Source organism: Rhinoderma darwinii, chromosome 3 (genome assembly GCF_050947455.1).
Source record: "Rhinoderma darwinii isolate aRhiDar2 chromosome 3, aRhiDar2.hap1, whole genome shotgun sequence".
Lineage (NCBI taxonomy): Eukaryota > Metazoa > Chordata > Amphibia > Anura > Rhinodermatidae > Rhinoderma > Rhinoderma darwinii.
Genome location: NC_134689.1, coordinates 186470692 through 186493768, shown reverse-complemented (window position 1 = coordinate 186493768; position 23077 = coordinate 186470692). Strand labels below are relative to the sequence as shown.

The window sequence follows — 23077 nt, the reverse complement described above, 5'->3', positions numbered from 1 at the left end:
TGGACCAAATGGAGAAAAAGAACTAGAATCTGAGACGTCACCATCACTTAATGTTAATGTTTATTCTGCCTCTAATCAGCACTGTAGTCACTGTATGATCTGCAGTGAGATGATTACGATAGGATTTATTTTTTGTGAAACGGCATCTCCCAGCATATCCTTACCATTGTTCGGGCTATGCTGGGAGCTATAGTTTTACGCCGTACAAACCTATACGGCAGGGGTTGCACTAAATTGAGCTGTATTTGTTCTGGGGCTGTATATATGTAGTGAGCTTGGTTCTGGTGTTGTGTATAGAACCATATTGCTTGTGAAATGTACAAATAATTTTATGCTCGCGTTACATAAAAAGAAATGACACGTCGATTGGTAGAGAAAACAAACACGGCGAGGGGGAAGGAGATGTCGGGAAAGAGGTTGGGGGGGGGGGGCGCCAAACTGAATCTTTGCCCCGGGTGCTGGAGAACCTAGCTACGCCTCTGTACAATTACAACATGCATAAATCTGTTTTATTAGCTAACAAACCTAATCTGGTTGTTGCCAACCTATGGCTTTCAGCGAGGAGAGCTAAGGGCTCCCATGCACCCATTTAAAAAATTAAGTGTGTCTCTGAATTTGAAGGTAGAAGAAGGAATAGGTGTCATTTTTTAACTAAGACTAATTCTTCTCATGACACTCAGTAATCAGGGAACTAAATATGCAAAACCAACCCACCATTTATATGAAGATCACATTCTATAGTACACACAAATATATCTTAAAGGCTTTGTCCAGTTTAGATAACCCATTTCCATTTTCATACACCCTATTAGTGAATTCTGAGTTAATAGAGGGGGATAGGGTCCTCTGTTCAGGATCCTTATTACTTGGCCAGAGCGGAGAGCGGTTACAAAGAGCGTCTCTTGCTCTGGAAGATCTGTCCTGTCCTGCATTAGACAGACAACACATTGATATGAATGTGAACTTTGTAATGATTAATTTCTCCCATGGTGGCGCTGCAGGGAAACTCAACACTTACTGCCAGATTTACCCACATATTACGGATGATTGCTGGGCGTTCCAGCAGGGGGGACACTTTGTAGTCTGCCTATTATCAAGGGAACCTTCTAACAAGTAGAGATTTCCAAAGCGGAGAACCCCTTTAATTTGATGTTTGTATCCAAGTCAGCAGTCTAATAGGTGATCTAGGTGCAAATTCTAGATTCCTCACAGTTGACACTGTATTGATACACTAAGAGACAGATTACATAACAGTCCCTTTACAGTATATATATAAAGTATATAATCATCAAAGAAAAAGAAAATACTTTTGATTCATCTATTCACCTACTATATAGTAAAGACAGCAAATTTTTGGATGCATTTTCTGAAATGCCAGCAGATGGCAGACAAGAGCTTGCACAATATTTATTGTTCATAACATAACAAACCCCTATCTTATAAAAGTAGCGTGAATCATCCAGAAAAGTGCTATGGTGCAGGTTCATCGCTGCCAAATATCATCACTCTGCTGAAAACTACATTTCATCATACAGCCGGAAGGTCATCTCTGCACTGCTAAACCCAAAAGGCCTCATACTTCATTTGTGTTTGTTTCTGGAATGGAATTCAACTCGCAGACAATAGAAATCTGAATATACATTAGAAAAATCTAGTGTTACAATTGTATAGTTTATAGGTCCGATGAAGCATGCCACAATTCTGTTTCTGTCAGATTCATACGGAATCCATCAGAAAAACCGTGATTTGAAATAGGAGGTACAGATCATGCACCTCTATGGAAGTACTATTACGGCTCCATACAAAAAAAATCCATAAGGCAGTGTGCATTGGCCGTCAATCTCATTATTGAAGTGGGTTCTTTGGGGTAATTATGTTTAATAAGTTGAGCAGATGGCTATACACTGGATGTATTTATGAAATGCTGCAGAAAAGTGTTGTTCTGTGCATGAGAAATGGGAATAGCAACATATTTCTAAGAGATGTTATAAACTTGTTCTGCAACACGCAACACAGATTTATAAAACAGTATTTTTTTGGGCACAAAAAACTGGTTTACATGTACAATGGCCATGTAGTACCTACAAGGCAATGTAAATCATTGAAGCCTATTTTTTTTTTTAATGTAAAGTATGTGCTTTGTCATTTTAAACATTTTTAGAATATAAATTTATTAAAAATGGTATTTCGTTTTTGCTTTGCAGCTTCTATGTATCCACTATACATACAAGCTACATAACGCCGCTATAAGCCGAATTCGTCGGTCAGCTGGACTGACAGCTCGGCTAACCGCGGCTACTGTGCGCCTCTGACACACAGGATAGTCCTAATACCGATCAGATCGAAGAACTTAAATTTGATCGGTATTAGGACTATATTGTGTGTGAGAGGCGCACAGAAGCTGCGGTCAGCCAAGCCGTCAGTCCAGCTGACTGACAGATTTGTTTTACAGCGGCGTTATGCAGCTTCTATGTACAGTGGATACATAGAAGCTGAAGCGCAAAAACCGAATAACATTTTTAATAAATGTATATTAGAATAATGTTTAAAATTTACGAAGCACATACATTACATTAAAAAAAAAAGATTTACATAGTCTTTAAGTATGTCTAGAATAATTTGAGCTGTGCCAAATGTATTATGTACCAGGTTGTACAATTTGTACCAAATTAAAAGGATTTTTTTTTCTCCTTTGTAATGTGTCTTTTTTACAACACTATTGATATATGTGCCCTTAGGCCTCATTCACATTCACTCCCTTAATAGATGGAAAGGAGTGACACAACACTGTAGGACTATGGTGACAAATAGGTCTACACAGGAGCTGTAGATACAAAACGGTAGGAGATTTGCAAACTTGGTGTATTTATTATTTTAAATGCATTGAAGCAATAAAGCCATATATATTTCAAAAGTGTGCAGTATATATCCTTTAAGGAATGATGAACTTTGCATTGCTTTTTGAGGATAAAGGGGATTCTTTAGTGGTTGAAGTTGGACTGGAAGTTTAGACTGTCACACATCAGCAGACTTTTGGGTATGTAATGTAAGGAAGCTGTCAAAACAATACATGAAGGCTTTATATTGTGTATTTGTTCCAGAATTCTTAAGTGTTTAAGAAATAGAAAAGTGACACTGCTAAAGCTTCCTTTTCAAGTTTCAGGAAATAGTGAAAAGAGTAGAATCTTGAAAGAAAATAGTTTTATGTTGCTGTATACCTGGGAAGTGCGCAGTCAGCAGACAAATCTCATCTTTTATGCATTGTATCTGCTGCATGTGTGGCAGTAGGTTCACCTGCAAAATATGAAATCTCTGTGTTACAAAACAGGTAACAATTAAAGAGTAACCGTTATTTCAATATTTTCCCATAAATCATTAGTACAAGCCTAGATAAGAAACTTAGAACGTTTGACAACTTGGGTGCCAATGGGAGACCTTTCGGAGACAACCAACCAAAATTCCATTGAAAAGAGGTCTTCTAGGTGGGTGGTCTTCTCAAATAAGATGGGCAGTATGCATACTGTATGGTGGAACAGAAAATCTGGTCTGGATAAGGGGGTGGTCTTCTCAAAGAGGTGGTCTTGTCCTTTGGAAAGAATTTACTGCACTTATGAAAAACTGCAACACCAAACTTTGTGTGATGAAATAAAACAAATCTAATGTGGTAACTTGGACTGTACACTTCTACAGAAATAAAGTGCGTGATGGACTCCTAAAACACTTATCACTCTTGGTCAAATAACAAGTTGAAATGTAATATGGTTCTTTAGGTGTATTAGATTGTATACCAGTATGCGCTTTGACTCCTGAGACTCTTGCCACAATCTATTTACTCTGTTGTTGTTCTACGGGCTTGCTTGTTGTTTCTTTTTTTTTTCTTTTCTTATAAACCTGACAGTAATGCATTAAAAAAATTATATGGGAACAAGTTAAGTATGGCTGTACTTTTAATGTTATAATGTGATGATTACTACAAATATTGGAAACACGTTTTGTGCCGTCAAATGGTCATATTCAACTATAAAAGACCCTCTTGTTCTTTCCATTACTACTTGCTCTGATGAAGTCACGTGAGATGTGATTAAATGCGTCAGCGTACGTCTCGCCCTTGTGCCTCATGACTGAACACGACTAAAATCTGTTGGACTCCACTGAAACATTACTTGCTGGAGGAACATTACCCCATTTACAGAGGGACGATCTAAGAGTTTGATATTGTAGCTACTTTCAACATCTTCTGGCACTGAGCTCATAATTAAATAACAGTTAAAGGGGGGAAAACTAGTGATAAAAAGGGGGTACGAGTCGTACTTTGATAAGAAATAGTGTTATTAGTCACGTACGCACACAAGACGACTGTGATTCTTTAAAGACTAGTTACATCCAACAGTTCTCCAATGCTTATCTACTAATTGTTCCTACTTTTACCCACCTTCTACACCCTTCTACACCTTCACATTCTAACTGTTCTTACAACTTCTTGGAATTGCACACATATGTAAGATGCGTGAAGCAGAGGAGGAAACAAGAACATGTAGAAGACAGGTAAAAAAGGACAACCTATGAGTGTGTTTACGCTGGTGTCATGCTTCCATCAGGTCTGCTGCTATTTTCTACACATCTTTAACCCTTGTTCCTCACCTGAAAACTGACAGACCCATAATAATTAAATGACATCCTTTACAAAAAGGTATCTTTTAAAGATGGAATCCATGTGTGAGCAGTCTAAGGCCTTATTTACACGAGCGTGGCGCATCTCAGACGTGAAAAACGGCAGTTTTTCACGCCCGAGGTGCATCCGTGCTCAGCCCTGCGGGACACAATGTCTTGCATCCCCCATAGATGAGTCTATGGAGGGATGCGTGACGCGTGAAAAATTAGGACATGTCCTATTTTCTCACGGACCCTTCACACGGTCCGTTAAAACAACGACTGTGTGAACGGCCACATTGAATTACAAAGGTCCGTGGGACGGCTGCTGTTTCAACGGCCGTCACATGGACGTTTAACACGCCCGTGTAAATAAGGTCTAAGTCTTACCTATTACAATCATATATATTAATTCTCCTAAAATCGCAGCATAGACAAGTCATTTAACCCTTGTTCCTCACCTACCAGTTTCCTTCTCTTTCCTATATTTCTCTCTCTGCTCGGCCTTACCTCTGGTTACATCATTATTCAACATTTTATAGGGAAATTATAGGATTTGCACATTTTGTGATACACAGAAACACACAAGCAATTTATATGTTACAATAGGGTAAAAGATCCAACACTATATATTTGTTCTTTTGTTTGCTACATAATGCATAACGTACTATGATGAAAGAACATAAATAAAATATGAAGCTTCTACAGAGTTCTGTCAGAAAGTGTTAGAACAAATGTCCCAGGATGCATTGCTCTCTCCTGGGCATGTTTCAAGAAAATATCATAGATGCTGTTTGGGATTGAGTATGATTATATTGATTGCTTGGTTGACAGCTGATAGACGGGCAGCCATTATACATATGATCACTACCAAGTGGATATATATGCACTGTGTAGAAGCATATAAGCCTTGCTGAGAGAGAGCAAAGCAATTGATACATTTAGACTTGATCACCGTTCATTTTAAGGTGCCCAAAGATTAGCTCATCATCCACATTATTACTTAAAGTGAATGTCCAGTTCTGGACTTAAAATGATATATACACATTATCTTCTGCCAGTGCCTAGTGTAGGCTCAGTGATCTGTTCTTATGTTGCAAGAGCGGAACCTGTTCTACAGATGTGTCCACACTTTCCTTTGCCTGAATCTGCTTAGGGACTCCAATTTCTCATGAAGTCAATTTAATACAATATGCAACCTGCTAACAAAACCATTAACAGGCTGCAATTAAAATCACGACCATTAGGTGGCCATACATACATATATAGAATAGACATTTCGTGACAGAGTATCACAAAATCATGTTTTTTTTCTCACACCACACATCTTGGGATATGTTGAGATAAGAGAAAAGGTAAGTGAGGACACATCTGTTTCTCATCCTCTTCAAGGTTTGACATGCTGGTCACTTAGAGATGCTCTGCTGTATACCATTTGTTGTCAGTTTCTTACAATTACTGTTGCTTTTCTGTTAGCAGGAATCATGCTGGTAATTCTTCACTGATCTCGGATCAGCACTTATTCCGAATGCAAATGTGAAAACAAGAAATGCTTCAAATGACTAGATTGTATGGGATACAAGAAAAATCTGTATGTTCTAAACTTCGTTCATATTTCGTTTTCAACTTCAAAAAGATATTTGTTCTATTCCCACTGAGACAAAACAGTTTAGGTTACATTCAGCATGTCAGTGTGAAATAGACTAGCCCTGTCAGCGATCTAGATCTGAAAATACTATCCTGTAATAACAAAGAAAATATGAATTTCTGATCTCACTCCTGTGAATGAAAATAAGTCTACATTATTGATTTAACTCAGTAACAACACTTCTGTCTTCCTGTCCTGTGACTGAAATTCATGGAATAATCTTTATAGGACACACAGCCCCAACAAGGACTTTCTTATGAATTGACCTATTATCCTGGTGAGAACACTGTGCTATGATAACGGGCTCACATGCTAGTTTACTGATGTACTGAATGTTTTATTTGAATAACACATTTTAATAGATAGGGGGTGACCCTCAGCTGAAATGCAACTGTGTTTCAACACATCAGCAGAGAAATTACCATAAACACAGCCCCCCAGTGTTCATGTACAGTCTGTTATAATAGTATAAAGAAAATGTAAAATAACGTTTTCTATGAGACATAAAGTGGCTTGTGAGGTAGTTTTGTGCGCCACTGAGTGGAAGGTCCGATTGTGGAGGTAAAGAATATTCTCAGAAATGCAGATTACGAGTGGCTTTAGCTTTTCTACCGAACATATCTGTGTATTTTTTCATTACTCATTATTCTACACCGCTATACAGAGAATGAACTTACATTAGTCCCCCTCAGGGTTGCCAACCTTCGTTTTTTGTTTTTTTTTCTAGTTAACTTTGCCAAAAATTACAGACAGGGGAATTTCATAGACAAATTCAAAACCAAAAAATAAGTCATAAAGATGATGTAATAGGTCTAAAGATCAGAATAATAATATTAATGATTTTTTTTAAATTAAAAACACTGGGCAAAAGTCTTCTATGTTTTTGCACAGTCTATAGAATTACGGGTGATTGGCAACCCAGCTGCCAACTCTCCAGTAGGGTACAGAAGCTAAATTCCCAATCTTAAGCATGTAGTTACTTGGGTCAATTTTCTATTGTGATGCAGAACAGTGTGAACAGAGTGCAATATAACAGATAATATGTAAAATAAATATTGAGATAGTAGGGCCTATTACTATATGTCTGGCCTTTTACTATTTCTACTTAGTAACAGTTTCATTTATAATAAGTGACAATTTGAAGAGTGCTTCCTTACGTGCCTTCCATTAGCGTACAACAAAGTAATACATTTCATGTTTTCATTATCCCTAGACAATCCTAATGAAAAATGATATATCGATGCTAGAAATAGAACAGCTGACACCTTCAGAGCTTTCAGTTGGGAGTACAAGTGTGTTCTATTGGTAAGGAAAGTATATGTTTAAAAATGTTCACGAAGTCCGAAGGCCCTGTGGAGCAACTGTGGACCAGTCCCCATAACTGTGCATTACTATCCATTGTTTAAATGGAATGTCTCATATATCTAATTTTATTTTAATTAATTAGATGTAAGAAATAATGGGGCAGATTTACTATTCAAAATGTAATAGAATTCTGGTACACATGCTGTGCGTTACATTTATTAGGGCCTGTTCACACTAGAGTTCGCTTTCTGTTAATGGGTTCCGTCTGAGCTTTCCGTCGGAGGAACCCATCAACGGAAAGGCAAATGGAAACCATAGATTCCGTTTACATTACCATTGATTTCGATGGTAATGCTTTTGTTGCTAATGGTTTCTTTTTGTCTCCGTTCCGTAAGGTTTCAGGTTTTTTTTTACCGAATCACTTGCGTAGTCACAATGGCCGTGAAAACAATGGCCTATGAATGGCCCCATTGAAATACTTGCGTCCGTGTGACGGCCGTTGTTTTAATGGCCTTCTCACGGACGTATACTACGGTCGTCTGAATTCGGCCTAAGGGCTTACTCACATGAACATAGAATACATCTGTGTGACGGCCGTTAAAACAACAGCCATCACACGGACGCATGTATTTTAATGGGGCCGTTGTTTCAATGGACCGTGTGAAAAGTCAGTCGAAAAATAGAACATGTCCTACTTTCTTCCGTTTGCACGGATCCCTCGATAGACTCAAGTCTATGGGGATCCATGAAAACAGGACTCGCACATGTGCAACTCGGATGTGAAAAACTAAAATTTTTCACATCCGAGTTTGCACTCATTCGTGTGAATCTGGCCTTACTCTGATCTATCCAGGGTCGCCATGTAATCAAGAATTGACCATCTTATCAGTTCAGAGAGCAGATATTTTTCATAAACCATAATTTTACTAATACTTTCCTTTAGTAAATTGTAAGATAAATGTCGGGATTTCCAACTTGCTACAATCTGTATCCCAGCTGCCGTACATATAAACTAGGAAAGCTTGTGCTGCTATTCAAGGCAGGTGGCTTATCCCCCAATAGTCAAACAGATAGTGCTGTTATTTAATCTTCTGCTCACTCTGTCTCAGTCTACACTGCAAAGCTGAAAAGTAAGCTGCAGTACAAGAAATGTCAACTTATTGTGTCTGCTCTAGTGGGCAGCAAGAAAACTGAAATTCTTTTTGATTTACTATTTTTTTTATATTTAATTAAACATTATTTCAATAAAATGTCACTTTACAATTATACATTCCCTTGAAGTCTAAACTCTGGGACATAGCAACATTTCTTAACATGTAACATGAACAACATGCCATGTAACGTGATTGCAGTCAATCCTGTGATTCTCTAACACAAAGTCGCTGTTCACACAGTTCTGTTAGATTAGACGTGAAGCATAGCACTTATTTTCCCATCAAAAAAATGGACACAACAATGGAACCCAATGAACTCTATTGTAAGTCAATGGGATCCGTTAGAGGCCCATGGTATCTGTTGCACACAGATACAGCAATGCATTGTGGTTTCTATTATGAACGAAAATCACAAGGCTAGTGTGAACATGGCTTAATGCCATTAAAACACATGAAATAGAATTTACTATGAGCAATATTTATTCTAGAAACACTAAAGCTTGTAACGGAATAGAAAAAGTGCAAGATGCCTCATATCCAAAGATTGGTTTGATCTGCAGTCTGTGAGAAGTATAGGGGAGGAAAAAAGTGGATGCATCTTTTTTTAAGAGGTTTGTTTTCACTATGACACTTAATTGATATTTTTTTCCAACATATGACTTTCCAGTAATGCCCAGAATCATGCAAAATTAGGAGCAGATTTATTTTCTAAGGAGTGTTTCAAAATATTGTAAGTATTAACTTTTTTACACATTGCAAGACATTTGACAGGGCAGTCTTATTACACAGTTACTACTTAGCTGCTGCTTTGTTTGGTATGTGAGTTTGGGGGTCACTCACACATACCTTTTGCACCAATGGACTTTTTAGTTTAATTCTCTTAATGTATATCAATAAAAGTTAAATATTAATTCAGATCACATACCTTTCCCTCTTCCCTTCCCTCATACTTTTAGCTGCTGCTTTTCCTACTACAGTAGATTTCAGTCTGTGACTTGCTGCTTTTCTTTCCCTTACTCTCACATTGACCTTGCCATAAGCAAATCACAAATATAGAATGCAACAGACTACACACTGAGAATGTTAAACATCCTCATAAACCCTCAGACCAAGGTGGATTTCCAACGTATTGATTCACAGAAGTTAACCCCATGGCGACGAGTTGCGTAATCTGTATGTCACGGCCGCAAACGGGGAGTATGAAGTGGGCTCACGGGCTGAGCTAGCTCCCTACTGAGAGGGTATTGGCTATATGTTACAGCCAAGCCTTAGAACAACAGCCGAAATCATAGATAACTCCGCTCCCATCCCTTTAACTCCTCATATGCTGCAGTGGATAGAGACCGCTGATCTAAGCCGTTAGAAAGTGGGGGCACCCTCCGTCACCCCATCAGACAGAGACACGGCTTAGTAGAGGGAGATAAAAATTCCAATACACTGCAACACACAGGTATTGCAGCGAATTGCACCATCAAATATACAAAATATTTAAACTAAGAAAACCTTTTTCCATTTTTCCCCTAAAGTAATGAAAAAATAAAAAAAAACAATTGGTATAGATGCATCTGTAAAAGTCCCAATTATTTAAATACAATGTTATTTAACACCAGAATTCCTATTTTTTGATCACGCTCCCTCCCATTTTCCCCTGAAATGGTACCAATACAGTACAGTTCATCCCACAAAAAACAAGTCTGAATACCTCTCCAGTGACAAAAAAAATAAAAAAGTTATGGGTCTAAGACACAAACTAATTTATTTCAAAGAAAATACTTTTTTCTTCGCAAAAGTAGTACATTATAAAATATTTTTTTTTATAAATTTGGTATCGCCGTTTTTATATTGATCCGCAGACTAAAGTTAACATGTTGTTCTTACCGCATGGTGAAGCCGTAAAAATGAAACCTTAAAAACAATGGAGGAATCGCATTTCTTTTCCCATTCCATCCATTTTTTTTCAGTTTCTCAGTATATTATATGGTACATTAAATGGTGCCATTATAAACTACAACTCGTTCCGCACACAGAGTCTGCTGTGGCTCCGTTGCATGGAGCTGCAGGGACTCCATGTACTGCTGTAGTATGCTCTGTGGAGTGACATATTCTCCCCTAGATTAAAGAGACTCTGTCACCACATTATAAGTGCCCTATCTCCTACATAAGGAGATGGGCGCTGTAATGTAGGTGACAGTAATGCTTTTTATTTAAAAAAACGATCTTTTTTCACAACGTTAGGAGCGATTTTAGTTTATGCTAATGAGCTTTCTTAATGCCCAAGTGGGCGTACTTTTACTTTCGACCAAGTGGGCGTTGTACAGAGGAGTGCATGACGCTGACCAATCAGCATCATGCACTCCTCTCCATTCATTTACACTGCACTAGCGATATAGTTATATCACTATGTGCAGCTACATACACAAGCCCTAACATTACCACAGTGTCCTGATAATGAATACACATGACCATCCAGCCTGTACGTCATGTGTACTCAGAATCCTGACACTTCTGACTCTTTTTTGTGAGATTCCGGCAAGTGAAACCAAATCTCGTTTAGCTCCGTGATCTCGCGAGATTTCGTATCCGTTGCTGGAATCTCACAAAAAAGAGTCAGAAGTGTCAGGATTCTGAGTACACATGACGTCCAGGCTGGATGGTCATGTGTATTCATTATCAGGACACTGTAGTAATGTTAGGGTCTGTGTATGTAGCTGCACATAGTGATATAACTATATCGCTAGTGCAGTGTAAATGAATGGAGAGGAGTGCATGATGCCGATTGGTCAGCGTCATGCACTCCTCTGTACAACGCCCACTTGGTCGAAAGTAAAAGTACGCCCACTTGGGCATTAAGAAAGCTCATTAGCATAAACCAAAATCGCTCCTAACGTTGTGAAAAAAGATAGTTTATTTTAAATAAAAAGCATTACTGTCACCTACATTACAGCGCCAATCTCCTTATGTAGGAGACAGGGCACTTATAATGTGGTGACAGAGTCTCTTTAAATGCTTCTAGGGTAGAATAGTTCTGAAATACATCATGGGATGAAGCTTGCCCGTATGGCTCTAAATAAAATAGAAGGCATACAGAGATACAGTAGGTCTACATGTACCTCTATGAGTGCCCTATTATGGCTTCGTACAAGAGGCCATATAAAATCCATTGATTTTCTCTTCTTAAGCTGGCCACACACATGAGAAAGATGTCAGCAGAACACTCATTCCATTGACAGCTATCTCTTCTGACTCATAAAGATGCATGCTCGGCTCAGGAGAGATGGGGAGAGGGAGAGAGGCCAATTCCAGACAACACTGGCAGGAGATTTTCTCCTGCAGGAACAAAAGATCAGACATATTGAATTCCAACATGGTCGATGTTGTCTCTTCAGACAACTGCTATCGGGGGACTGTTGGGCTATCCCCATATTCATCAGTTTGACAGCCGATCTTGCTGAAATCGGCAAACTCAGCTGACTTTCATCTAATGTCTTTGGCCAGTTATGAACATGAGTGATGTTATTGCTCGAGTGTGAGTTATATTGTAATTGTATTTGTATATTATTTAACATTGATACTAGTTAACTATGATAATGAAGATAATAAATCGATATGACACAGAATTATAATCATAATAATCATGGGGATATTTTTTTATTATTAGAACTGAGTACATGGGTTAAAATTTATTTTGTTTGTATTTTGCAAATGGCCCACCCTCCTGAGCGCCTTTCTTTATAGGGTATATTCACATGTTGCTGTTGAGGTGTGAATTTGCAGCGATTTTCAATAAAATGAAGTGCTTTGGCGGTTTTAAAAAAAATAGTGGAATAATCATGATGGAACCACAATGTGTAACTATACCCTAATGGTTTGAAGCACCTTGCTAGGGCTGCTTCTTATTGCTTTTATATTAAAAAAAAATTAGTGCAAACTTCCTCACAATCCTATAAGGGTAAGTTCATACGTGTCAGAATTTTCTAAAAGATTAACAACACTTTCATCAAACTTTTAATATGTCATAGAGACATATCAGAAGTTTGAATCGGTGGGAGCTGAGACCCCCACTGTTGCTGAAATTAAGATGCAGAAGCGCTCAGCGGAGGACCTTGCATCTTCAGCTGTAAACTATGTGAGCCGTCTTCATCCTAATAGGGAGCGATGATCACAGATGAAGATGCAGGGCGCTCAGCTGGACCCCCACCGATCCAAAGTTTGATAAAAGGGCAGTTACTCTTTAAATTCATCGGAAAGGGGTTTGCATCCAAGAATGTGTTTCAGAAACAACCCCATTCAGATGTATGGAACAGATTTTGCCGTCGCAGATATTTCTGCAACAAATGCGTGTGAACATACCTTTATAAACAACCAACTATGATGCAATACAGCATAGGCAGATTTTAAGCATGGTTTTTCCCTGATCTAGAAAAAAAACAGTGAATGGCTGTCTACATCATTGCTGCTTTCTCTTTAGTTAGAGACTGCTTCTTGATGAAATCTCAAATGCAAAAAATTTCTTCTTGATCTCCTGAGCTATGAAATAAGGGCACTTAGTAATAACATTAGGATTCCGGCTATGACAACTTTCCAGATCGTGTGGATGTCACAAGTATTTACACCCATACAAAGAGCCATTGTATTTGTGGAAACCCGCTTTTGAGTGGCAGTGAATCCATAACTGGGGTCATTTAGTTGATTCTGCCAGTCTGTAATATTTTGTCCAATTAAAAAGTGAGAAATAATATTACTCATCATCTAACCTTTCATCTCTCTATTGCGTACTCAGGAAAATGGCAACATCATTCATGCGTGCTACATGCCTATATACTGGTTAAGTTATTAGTTGTTGATTTATGTTTCCCTACTATGTGCTGTTGATACATTTGATTTAGATAAAATTACTTTTTAGTGGCTAGTACTCTACTACACAAAGTCTCCTTTTGTTGCATTATAGATCTATGGTCTATGGTAGCCATAGACAAAAAAAGATTTTGGTAAATGTGAAATCTTTTGTTCCTAACAGTAAGCAAAGAATTTATAAGATTGTTAAACTTGAAAATCAATATTGAATAGTGTTAACCACTGGTTGGATAAGTGCTCAGGCAACCTATCAGGCGTCAGGACTCACGCGGCACCAGGACCCAGAGGTGGGAAGTGGTCAGTAGAGGAAATTACTGTCCACTCTATTGACAACTTCTGACACTCAGCTTAGTGTCTCTGATTCATTTAGGGACATCACCACACCTGAATAATGACCAGTCCTCATCCAAAGGCCAAGGGACATGTCAGTGTGCCCTGCTATTATCTCAGGTCAAAAACAATAAAATGTAGAGCTTTTTATTATTAGATATCTTTAGAAAAATACAAAAAAATATGCCTGTTATCTGCTCGGATGTCTCTCTGACCAAAAAAACCATTGGACAACTATGGGATGAAAAGATGACAAACAGCTACAGGTTTCTCTATATTAATATGATAAAAATATGGATCTGGTTTTCACAAATGCAGTTTAGGTCTTAATAAAATGTGCACATTAATATTGTGTTTACCTTTGTCATTTGTACAAATTCAACAAGTTCGTGCTTTTCCTTGCAGCTTGCCTCCATACTTTCATTTGAAGGGATGTACATAAGGGCGTCTCTTCCTTAAAACAAGAGGAAAAACCTGTTAGGTTTGTACTGATGATAAAACTGCTATGAGACAATTATACCCCATGGGGTCAGCATTATTAGCCCTGACCAGTCATTATTAGATACCTGATGAGTACAATATATCAGTACGTTTTTCAATATTAGATTGTGAATTTCTGCTGGAGGACAATGCAAACAAAAAATGACAAACAGCAAAACAAAATAGATTCATCTATTCATATTGATTATAAACTCCATATTTCATATGTTGATTCATGTTTGCTACAAATAAAGATTATTCAAATGCAACAAAAATATGTGAAATATGTATATATATATATATATATATATATATTTATTTATTTTTTAATCTGTAAATTATATGGTAAGTACAGCCTTAGTGTACCTCCAGTGATGCACTTAAAAACCTCTAGGAATATGCTCCTCAGTGTGCAAATTTAAATTTCTAATCTCTGTCTGAAGAGGGAACTTACTATCTAATGAAGTCCTATATTCATAGCAGCATCGGCACTGATCTAAGCCGGCAGTTCTCTCTCTGCAGCATGAGAGGGGAGGAGAGGGAAGTGTAATGTGAGCCAGCAGGTTTGTAGAAACAGTGACCGGGAACGAGCTTCAGCTCCACTGTATCTGCAGCATGGCAGACAATGATAACTTTCTGTTAGTGAACTAAGAAGATGGACAGGTCTTCAGCAGAAATGGCTTAGCTTTGAAGGGAAATACTTCGCAAAAGTACTGTACAGGAGGATCTAGTGCACCGTGAAGTTTTTGTTCACACTTAAAGGGCTCATGCACACGACAATATTATGACTCTCTACAACTTCTGAGTTATAAGTAACTGTTATGCATAGTAGAGGTCTATGGGGTCTTACTGTACCTCTGTAAGCCTCAGATTTCATATGGAGGCATACAAAAAAAATTTCAGTCAAATTCCATATGCATTTTACATTATAAAAAAATCGTGGCATGTTCCATCAGATGCTGTTTCATCCCTAGAAGTATTTTTTGGAAACACATTATAGAGCAATACATCAATATTTAACATTGAGTTATACAATCTGAAAAAAGGCATAAAAATAATCAACTGCCTACTACAAAAATGTTCTAAATAGACTCCATTGTAAAATATCTCCACAAAAATACTGCTGTTAAATTCAGTGTAAAAGGTTGTATTTGCAATGCTTGTCAATACCATGAAACAGGCGATGTAATATTTGTGGGACACTCATTTATTGTACTAGCCTGTCGATGTAAAAATGCAGAGCAGAAACTTTATAGAAGAAGAATGAAACAGACCATTTGAGTAAGATGTTGCCATCATATGTAAAGCTCACAACCTCTAACTGTATTTGTTGGTAAAATAAAAACAAAACTGTTCCCCTCGGCAATGAGGCTTTTATTTAAAGATTTTGTAACAATTTATGTTTCAGCAAAAGGATTAAACGTAGGGGTCAAAGTTATTCCCCTTTTTAACCCAGAAAGTTTCACTTAATTTGATTACAACGCTGTGAATATATCTGAATTGTTGTTCTTTACCGCCTCTATAACATTATATTGAACCATCGGATGTTTCCATGAAGGTGCTCAGGCAGATCATGGGCACCTACCTAGGGAAGATTTTGAGTGGGCAGGAGTGGTTGAGGGGCCCATTAGGCAGGGGGGGCACCACAATATTTAAATAGACACTAATATTTCAACAAACTTTGCATAGACCAAATAGTACAAGTGAATATAAGAATGTATGCCTCTTTCTCCTCTTACCAGGCTCCCCCCCCATCCTAAGGCTGGATTTACACGAGCGTGTGCGTTTTGCGCGTGCAAAAAAACGCGGCGTTTTTCGCACGCAAAAGGTACTTAACAGTCCGTGTGTCATCACATAGGATGTGCGGCTGCGTGATTTTCGCGCAGCCGCCATCATTAAGACACTCTGTTTGTATGTTTGTAAACAGAAAAGCACGTGGTGCTTTTCTGTTTTCATTCATACTTTTAACTGCTGTTGCTTCCGTGTGCTTCCGTGTGCTTCCGTGTGCTGCGCGTGATTTTCACGCACCCATTGGCTTCAATGGGTGCGTGATGCGCGAACAACGCACAAATATAGGACATTAACACATCCCAATATCAATAGTGCTACGTTTCGACCCCACAGGAGTCTTTATCAAGCATCATGCTTGATAAAGACTCCTGCGGGGTCGAAACGTAGCACTATTGATATTGGGATGTGTTAATAAACACTTTTTTACTTTTGCCATACGGATGCTGTCCTCAAGTTTTTTGCTACAATTGATTGTCCAGGAGGCATCACTGGACTTGGAATTTGCATCCAGCGGAAATTGAGTAGCTGTATTCTGATCAAGTGAGTGCTGTGGATAACCAGTCTATCAAATATAGGACATGTCGTGAGTTTTACGCAGCGGACACACACTGCGTGAAACTCACGGACAGTCTGCACGGCCCCATAGACTAACATAGGTCCGTGCGAGGCGCGTGAAAACCACGTGCATTGCACGGACGTATATCACGTTCGTCTAAATAAGCCCTAACCATTCACGCACTCAAAATGTACTCCCTTTTCCATCTTCTACCGAGGAGACGGACTGAGGGATCAAGTCACAGCTGCTTATAGAAGTCTACAGAGAGGGGAAGGGGATGGGTTTGCAGGAGCAGAGTAACAGAGAGGCAAAGAGAGACATAGACAGACAACATACAGCTTCTAGTAAGTGTTCTATTTCACCCTAGTGCTAGATTCACAGCTACACTGTTCATTATTCTTGTTTAATATACTCCGTGCTGCTGCAGCTTCTATATATATATATATATATATATATATGTGATAGATAGAGAAACTCTATATGGACAAAAGTATTGGGAAACCTACACATTACACCTACAGGAGCTTTTATGACATCCCATTCTAAATCCATAGGCATCAATTTGGAGTTGGTCCCCTTTTTGCAGTAAAAATAGCTTCCACTCTTCTGGAGATTCTGTATTACAAGATTCTGGAGTGTGTCTGTGGGAATTTTTGCACATTCATTCAGAAGAGCATTTGTGATGTCAGACACTGATGTTGGATGAGAGGGCCTGGCTTGCAATCTCCATTGTAGTTCAGCCCATTGTGTTTGATGGGGTTGAGGTCAGGGTACTATGTGGGCCAGTCAAGTTCTTCCACATCAAACTCACCCAAACATGCCTTCATGGACCTTGCTTTGTGCACTGGGGCACAGTCATGCTGGAAAAGAAAAGGGCTTCTCCAAACTGTTCCCACAAGTTTGGAAGCATATAATTGTCTAAAATGTCTTTTTATGCTGAATAATTAAGATTTCCCTTCACAGGATCTAAGGGGCCTAGGCCAACCCCTGAAAAACAACCCCATAGCATTATCCCTCCTCTACCAAACCTTACTGTTGGCACAATGCAGTCAGGCAAGTAACATTCTCCTGGCATTCACCAAACCCAGACTCGTCCATCAGACTGCCAGATAGAGAAGGGTGATTTGTCACTCCAAAGAACATGTTTCCACTGCTCCTGAGTCCAGTGGCCGGGTGCTTTACACCACTCCATCCAACGCTTGGCATTGTGCTTGGTGATGTAAGGCTTTGCTCGGCAATGCCATGAAGCTCCGGGCGAACTGTTTTTGTGCTGATGTTAATGCTGGAGGAGTTTTGGAACTCTGCAGTAATTGAGTCAGCGGAGCATTGGCAAATCTTATTCACTATGCACCTCAGCACTCGGAGACTCTGCTCTGTAACTTTACGTGATTTGTCACTTCATGGATGAGTTCCTGTGGTTCCTAAACCCTTCCACTTTGCAATAATACCACTCACAGTTGATAATGGAATATCTAGGAGAGAAGAAATTTCACGAACTGACTCGTTGAAATGGTGGTATCCTATTACAGTACCACACTCGAATTCTGTGACCTCTTTAGAACAACCCATTGTTTCTGAAATGTTTGTAAGGGCAGACTGCATGGCTAGGTGCTGGATTTTATACATCGGTGGCAATAGAACTGAATGAAACATCTGAATTCAACGATTAAGTGGTGTATCCCAATACATTAGTCCATACAGTGTATATAGATATATATATATATACACACTATATAGATAAATATATATATATATATATATATACACATCAATAGAGAGAAAGCGAAGCAGCACTCAGAATCAAATGGGTTTGTTCATCCAGTATCCAATACAACGTTACACCTTCTATATGAAGGCATTTTCTCTGTTCCTTGTGTATATATACACTACCGTTCAAAAGTTTAGGGTCACTTAGAAATTTCCTTATTTTTGCAAGAAAAGCACAGTTTTTTTTCAATGAAGATAACATTAAATTAATCAGAAATACACTCTATACATTGTTAATGTGCTAAATTACTATTCTAGCTGCAAACGTCTGGTTTTTAATGCAATATCTACATAGGTGTATAGAGGCCCATTTCCTGCAACCATCACTCCAGTGTTCTGATGGTACATTGTGTTTGCTAACTGTGTTAGAAGGCTAATGGATGATTAGAAAACACTTGAAAACCCTTGTGCAATTATGTTAGCACCGCTGTAAACAGTTTTGCTGTTTAGAGGAGCTATAAAACCGACCTTCCTTTGAGCTAGTTGAGAATCTGGAGCATTACATTTGTGGGTTCGATTAAACTCTCAAAATGGATAGGAAAAGAGAGCTTTCATGTGAAACTCGACAGTCTATTCTTGTTCTTAGAAATGAAGGCTATTCAATGTGAGAAATTGCCAAGAAACTGAAGATTTCCTACAACGGTGTGTACTACTCCCTTCAGAGGACAGCACAAACAGGCTCTAACCAGAGTAGAAAGAGAAGTGGGAGGCCCCACTGCACAACTGAGCAACAAGAGAAGTACATTAGAGTCTCTAGTTTGAGAAATAGACGCCTCACAGGTCCTCAACTGGCAGCTTCATTAAATAGTACCCGCAAAACGCCAGTGTCAACGTCTACAGTGAAGAGGCGACTCCGGGATGCTGGCCTTCAGGGCAGAGTGGCAAAGAAAAAGCCATATCTGAGACTGGCTAATAAAAAGGAAAAGATTAATATGGGCAAAAGCACACAGACATTGGACAGAGGAAGATTGGAAAAAAGTGTTATGGACAGACGAATCGAAGTTTGAGGTGTTTGGATCACACAGAAGTACATCTGTGAGACGCAGAACAACTGAAAAGATGCTGGAAGAGTGCCTGATGCCATCTGTCAAGCATGGTGGAGGTAATGTGATGGTCTGGGGTTGCTTTGGTGCTGGTAAAGTGGGAGATTTGTACAAGGTAAAAGGGATTTTGAATAAGGAAGGCTATCACTCCATTTTGCAACGCCATGCCATACCCTGTGGACAGCGCTTGATTGGAGCCAATTTCATCCTACAACAGGACAATGACCCAAAGCACACCTCCAAATTATGCAAGAACTATTTAGGGAAGAATCAGGCAGCTGGTATTCTATCTGTAATGGAGTGGCCAGCACAGTCACCAGATCTCAACCCCATAGAGCTGTTGTGGGAGCAGCTTGACCGTATGGTACGCAAGAAGTGCCCATCAAGCCAATCCAACTTGTGGGAGGGCCTTCTGGAAGCATGGGGTGAAATTTCTCCCGATTACCTCAGCAAATTAACAGCTAGAATGCCAAAGGTCTGCAATGCTGTAATTGCTGCAAATGGAGCATTCTTTGATGAAAGCAAAGTTTGAAGGAGAAAATTATTATTTCAAATAAAAATCATTATTTCTAACCTTGTCAATGTCTTGACTATATTTTCTAGTCATTTTGCAAATCATTTGATAAATATAAGTGTGAGTTTTCATGGAAAACACAAAATTGTCTGGGTGACCCCAAACTTTTGAACGGTAGTGTATATATATATATATATATATATATATATATATATATATATATATATACATATATATATATATATATATATATATATATATATATATAATTATTAAAAAAAATTATTTTGTGAGCACTGGATCAAAATAAATAATTGGTTGCATAGGTGTACAAAACGTCTAATCTTTAACAAAGTTTGTAACCCAAATAAATCCAATAACATATTCAGACATGTTATTCCTTCTGGTAAATGCACTTTCAGGGTCAGTTCAGCAAAAAATGCGGAAAAAAAAGTGTTAAAACAACGCTGGCAGTTCAAAATCTGCCACAAAATTCCTGAAGAAATTTCCCCTAAGGGTCCGTTCACACTGAGATTTTTGGCACTGATTTTGACATGGAAACCGCGTCAGAATCAACACCAAAAAAATGGCCGAAATTGCCCCCCATTGGCTTTTGGCCGGACGTGGGGATTAGCATTAGCTTCAATGGCAGCAGGCGAAAAACTCTGCAAAAAAATGTGGGGAAAAAAAGCACAGGCAGTTCAAATTCTGCCTCAAAATTCCTGAAGATATCTGAGACAGATTTTGCCTGATAGTTTAGAGTTTGATGGCACTCCTTAAAAAGTAAAAGCAAGCATCTCAAGTAATAGTTATTATATTAACCATCTCAATACAAATGAGTTAGAGAAAGCCAAGAGAAATGTTAAATGCATGATTTATGATGGAGACCTTAAATGTTGGCAGATTTCAGTTACTTTTACAACTACAATAGTTTTTCAATTATTTTAAACTTCTCTATTTTTCTATGTTTCTTTTGCATGCAAATTTAGGTAAATAACATCTGGTTATAATTTCTTCAATTCAGCTTAGTGTTCTGGAGGAAGCCAGACAAGACACAGAGCTTTTGTTTTCTCTAGACAAGGAAAAAAAGGAACTAAAAAATACTGGAGGTCACAACAAGATCATATCTGATCTAAATAAAAAGTCCCCACATAGTAGCAGTTAATTTGTTACTTTTCCTGTTTTCATTGCAGTTACTGCTTGCGTGACCTTAATGATCTAATAAATTGCATGTGGCAGAAGGGTCACTGGGGCACACTGCTGCAATTGTATATACCCATTTCCCTATGATAAAGGTCTGTTTATTCACATATTTCTATTCATTAACTTTGCATAATATTTTGTTCGCCTTCAAGACTAGTATTAGTAGTGCAAATACCTCCTAGATCTGATAATCATTTAGAGCAAGCATAATTTTTCTACTTTAACGGGAATATACCATCAGAACATGACAAAGTATTTCAATCTGATTTTTATAATAAACATATATTTTTTTTATTTGGTGGTCTTATTTTTTATAACTATTCATATAAAAAGAAATCTTAAAGTATTCAAGTTTTTACACTGACTAATTTTCAGCTTTGTTGTATAGACTGGGACAGGGCCAACAGAGGGCAGGGCTGTATTGTGCTGCTGTAGAACTAGAGAAAGCAAGATAGCAACACTGTACACTATATACACAGATAATGTGCTGTATGCATCTCCCCTGTTACCCCTCTGGGGGAGGGGCTGTCCTCCATCACTTCCTGGAGACTGTAACAATCTATGATATTTATCTGTCAACTGACTCCCTTTAATTTCAGCTGTCATAAAGCACACATACCTTGCTTTACTGTCTATAGAGACAATACAGGAACTGAGTGTGCCGCACCCCTCCCCCCAAGTGGTTTTCTGCACATTTACAACTAATCAATAAAACTAAAATTTAATACATGAGACATTTTCTTTAAAGTGAATGTCCATCAATAATTTTTTTAGTTCCTTATTTAAATAGGTTCATAATTCTGTGCTGATTAATTTAATAATTTTTTTTAATTGTGATCAGAGCTCTATTTTTTCAGTACAGAGCTCCAAATTCTCTGTAAAAACATAGATGTAAATTAGAAAATACTGACTGCCTCTACGTGGAGTTGAGCGTAGGTATTTACTGAATACTGTTTTTATATATTAATCTCAATAATAAACAATTTTCAGTAAGCTCTCCCTAGTGGCGGCTGCAGACAGTCAGGACTTTCTATATTATAAAATTAGTTGGCACAGAACATTTCACCTAATGTGTTAAAAGGTGGACATTTACTTTAACCCTTTAATGACCAGCCTATATTAGACCTTAATGACCAAGCTAGTTTTTAAGTTTTTCCATCATCACATTCAAAGAGCTATAACTTTTTTATTTTTGCATCGACATAGCTGTATAAGGTCTTGTTTTTTGCGGGACAAGTTGTAGTTTTTAATAGCACAATTTTGGAGTACATAGAATATATTGATAAACTTTTATTAACTTTTTTGGGGGGCGGAATAGAAAAAAACTGCAATTTCGCCCCTCTTTTTTGCATCCTAAATTTACTCCGTTTACCGTGTGGTATAAATAACACAATAACTTTATTTTGTGGGTTATTGCGATTCCAACTATACCAAATTTATATAGATTCTTTTTGTTTTACTATATTTCGACAGTAAAAACACTTTTTTTTCAAAATTATTTGTTTTGCGTGTCCATATTTGAAGAGCCATAACTTTTTTTTTTTTTTTTCAATGATGCAGTTTTATGAGGGCTTGTTTTTTGTTTTGTTTTTTAAACATTTTGTATAAAATTTTCAACAAAAAAAAGAAAACAAAACAAAACATGACAGTGTTCAGACTTATACAGTTTACACAAGTATACAAAATATATCAGCTGAAATTTTACAAAACATGGCATGACATCTGTACATTTGTTCCAAGAAGTCTTCGTCTTGCACTCTCCGTTAATAATACTGGAATTAT

The 23077-nt window shown here is 38.0% G+C and overlaps 1 protein-coding gene across 1 annotated transcript in view; it reads right to left on the bottom strand.

The window, feature by feature from the left end:
• CPED1 (cadherin like and PC-esterase domain containing 1) overlaps positions 1-23077 on the bottom strand; it is a 328476-nt gene that overhangs the window by 253958 nt on the left and 51441 nt on the right. Inside the window, exons 3-4 of the mRNA XM_075857143.1 lie at positions 14301-14395; positions 3219-3294 (exon numbers count right to left, since the gene is read on the bottom strand). Of these exons, the coding sequence (XP_075713258.1) occupies positions 3219-3294; positions 14301-14395 (171 nt within the window). The remainder of the gene's footprint in view (positions 1-3218; positions 3295-14300; positions 14396-23077) is intronic.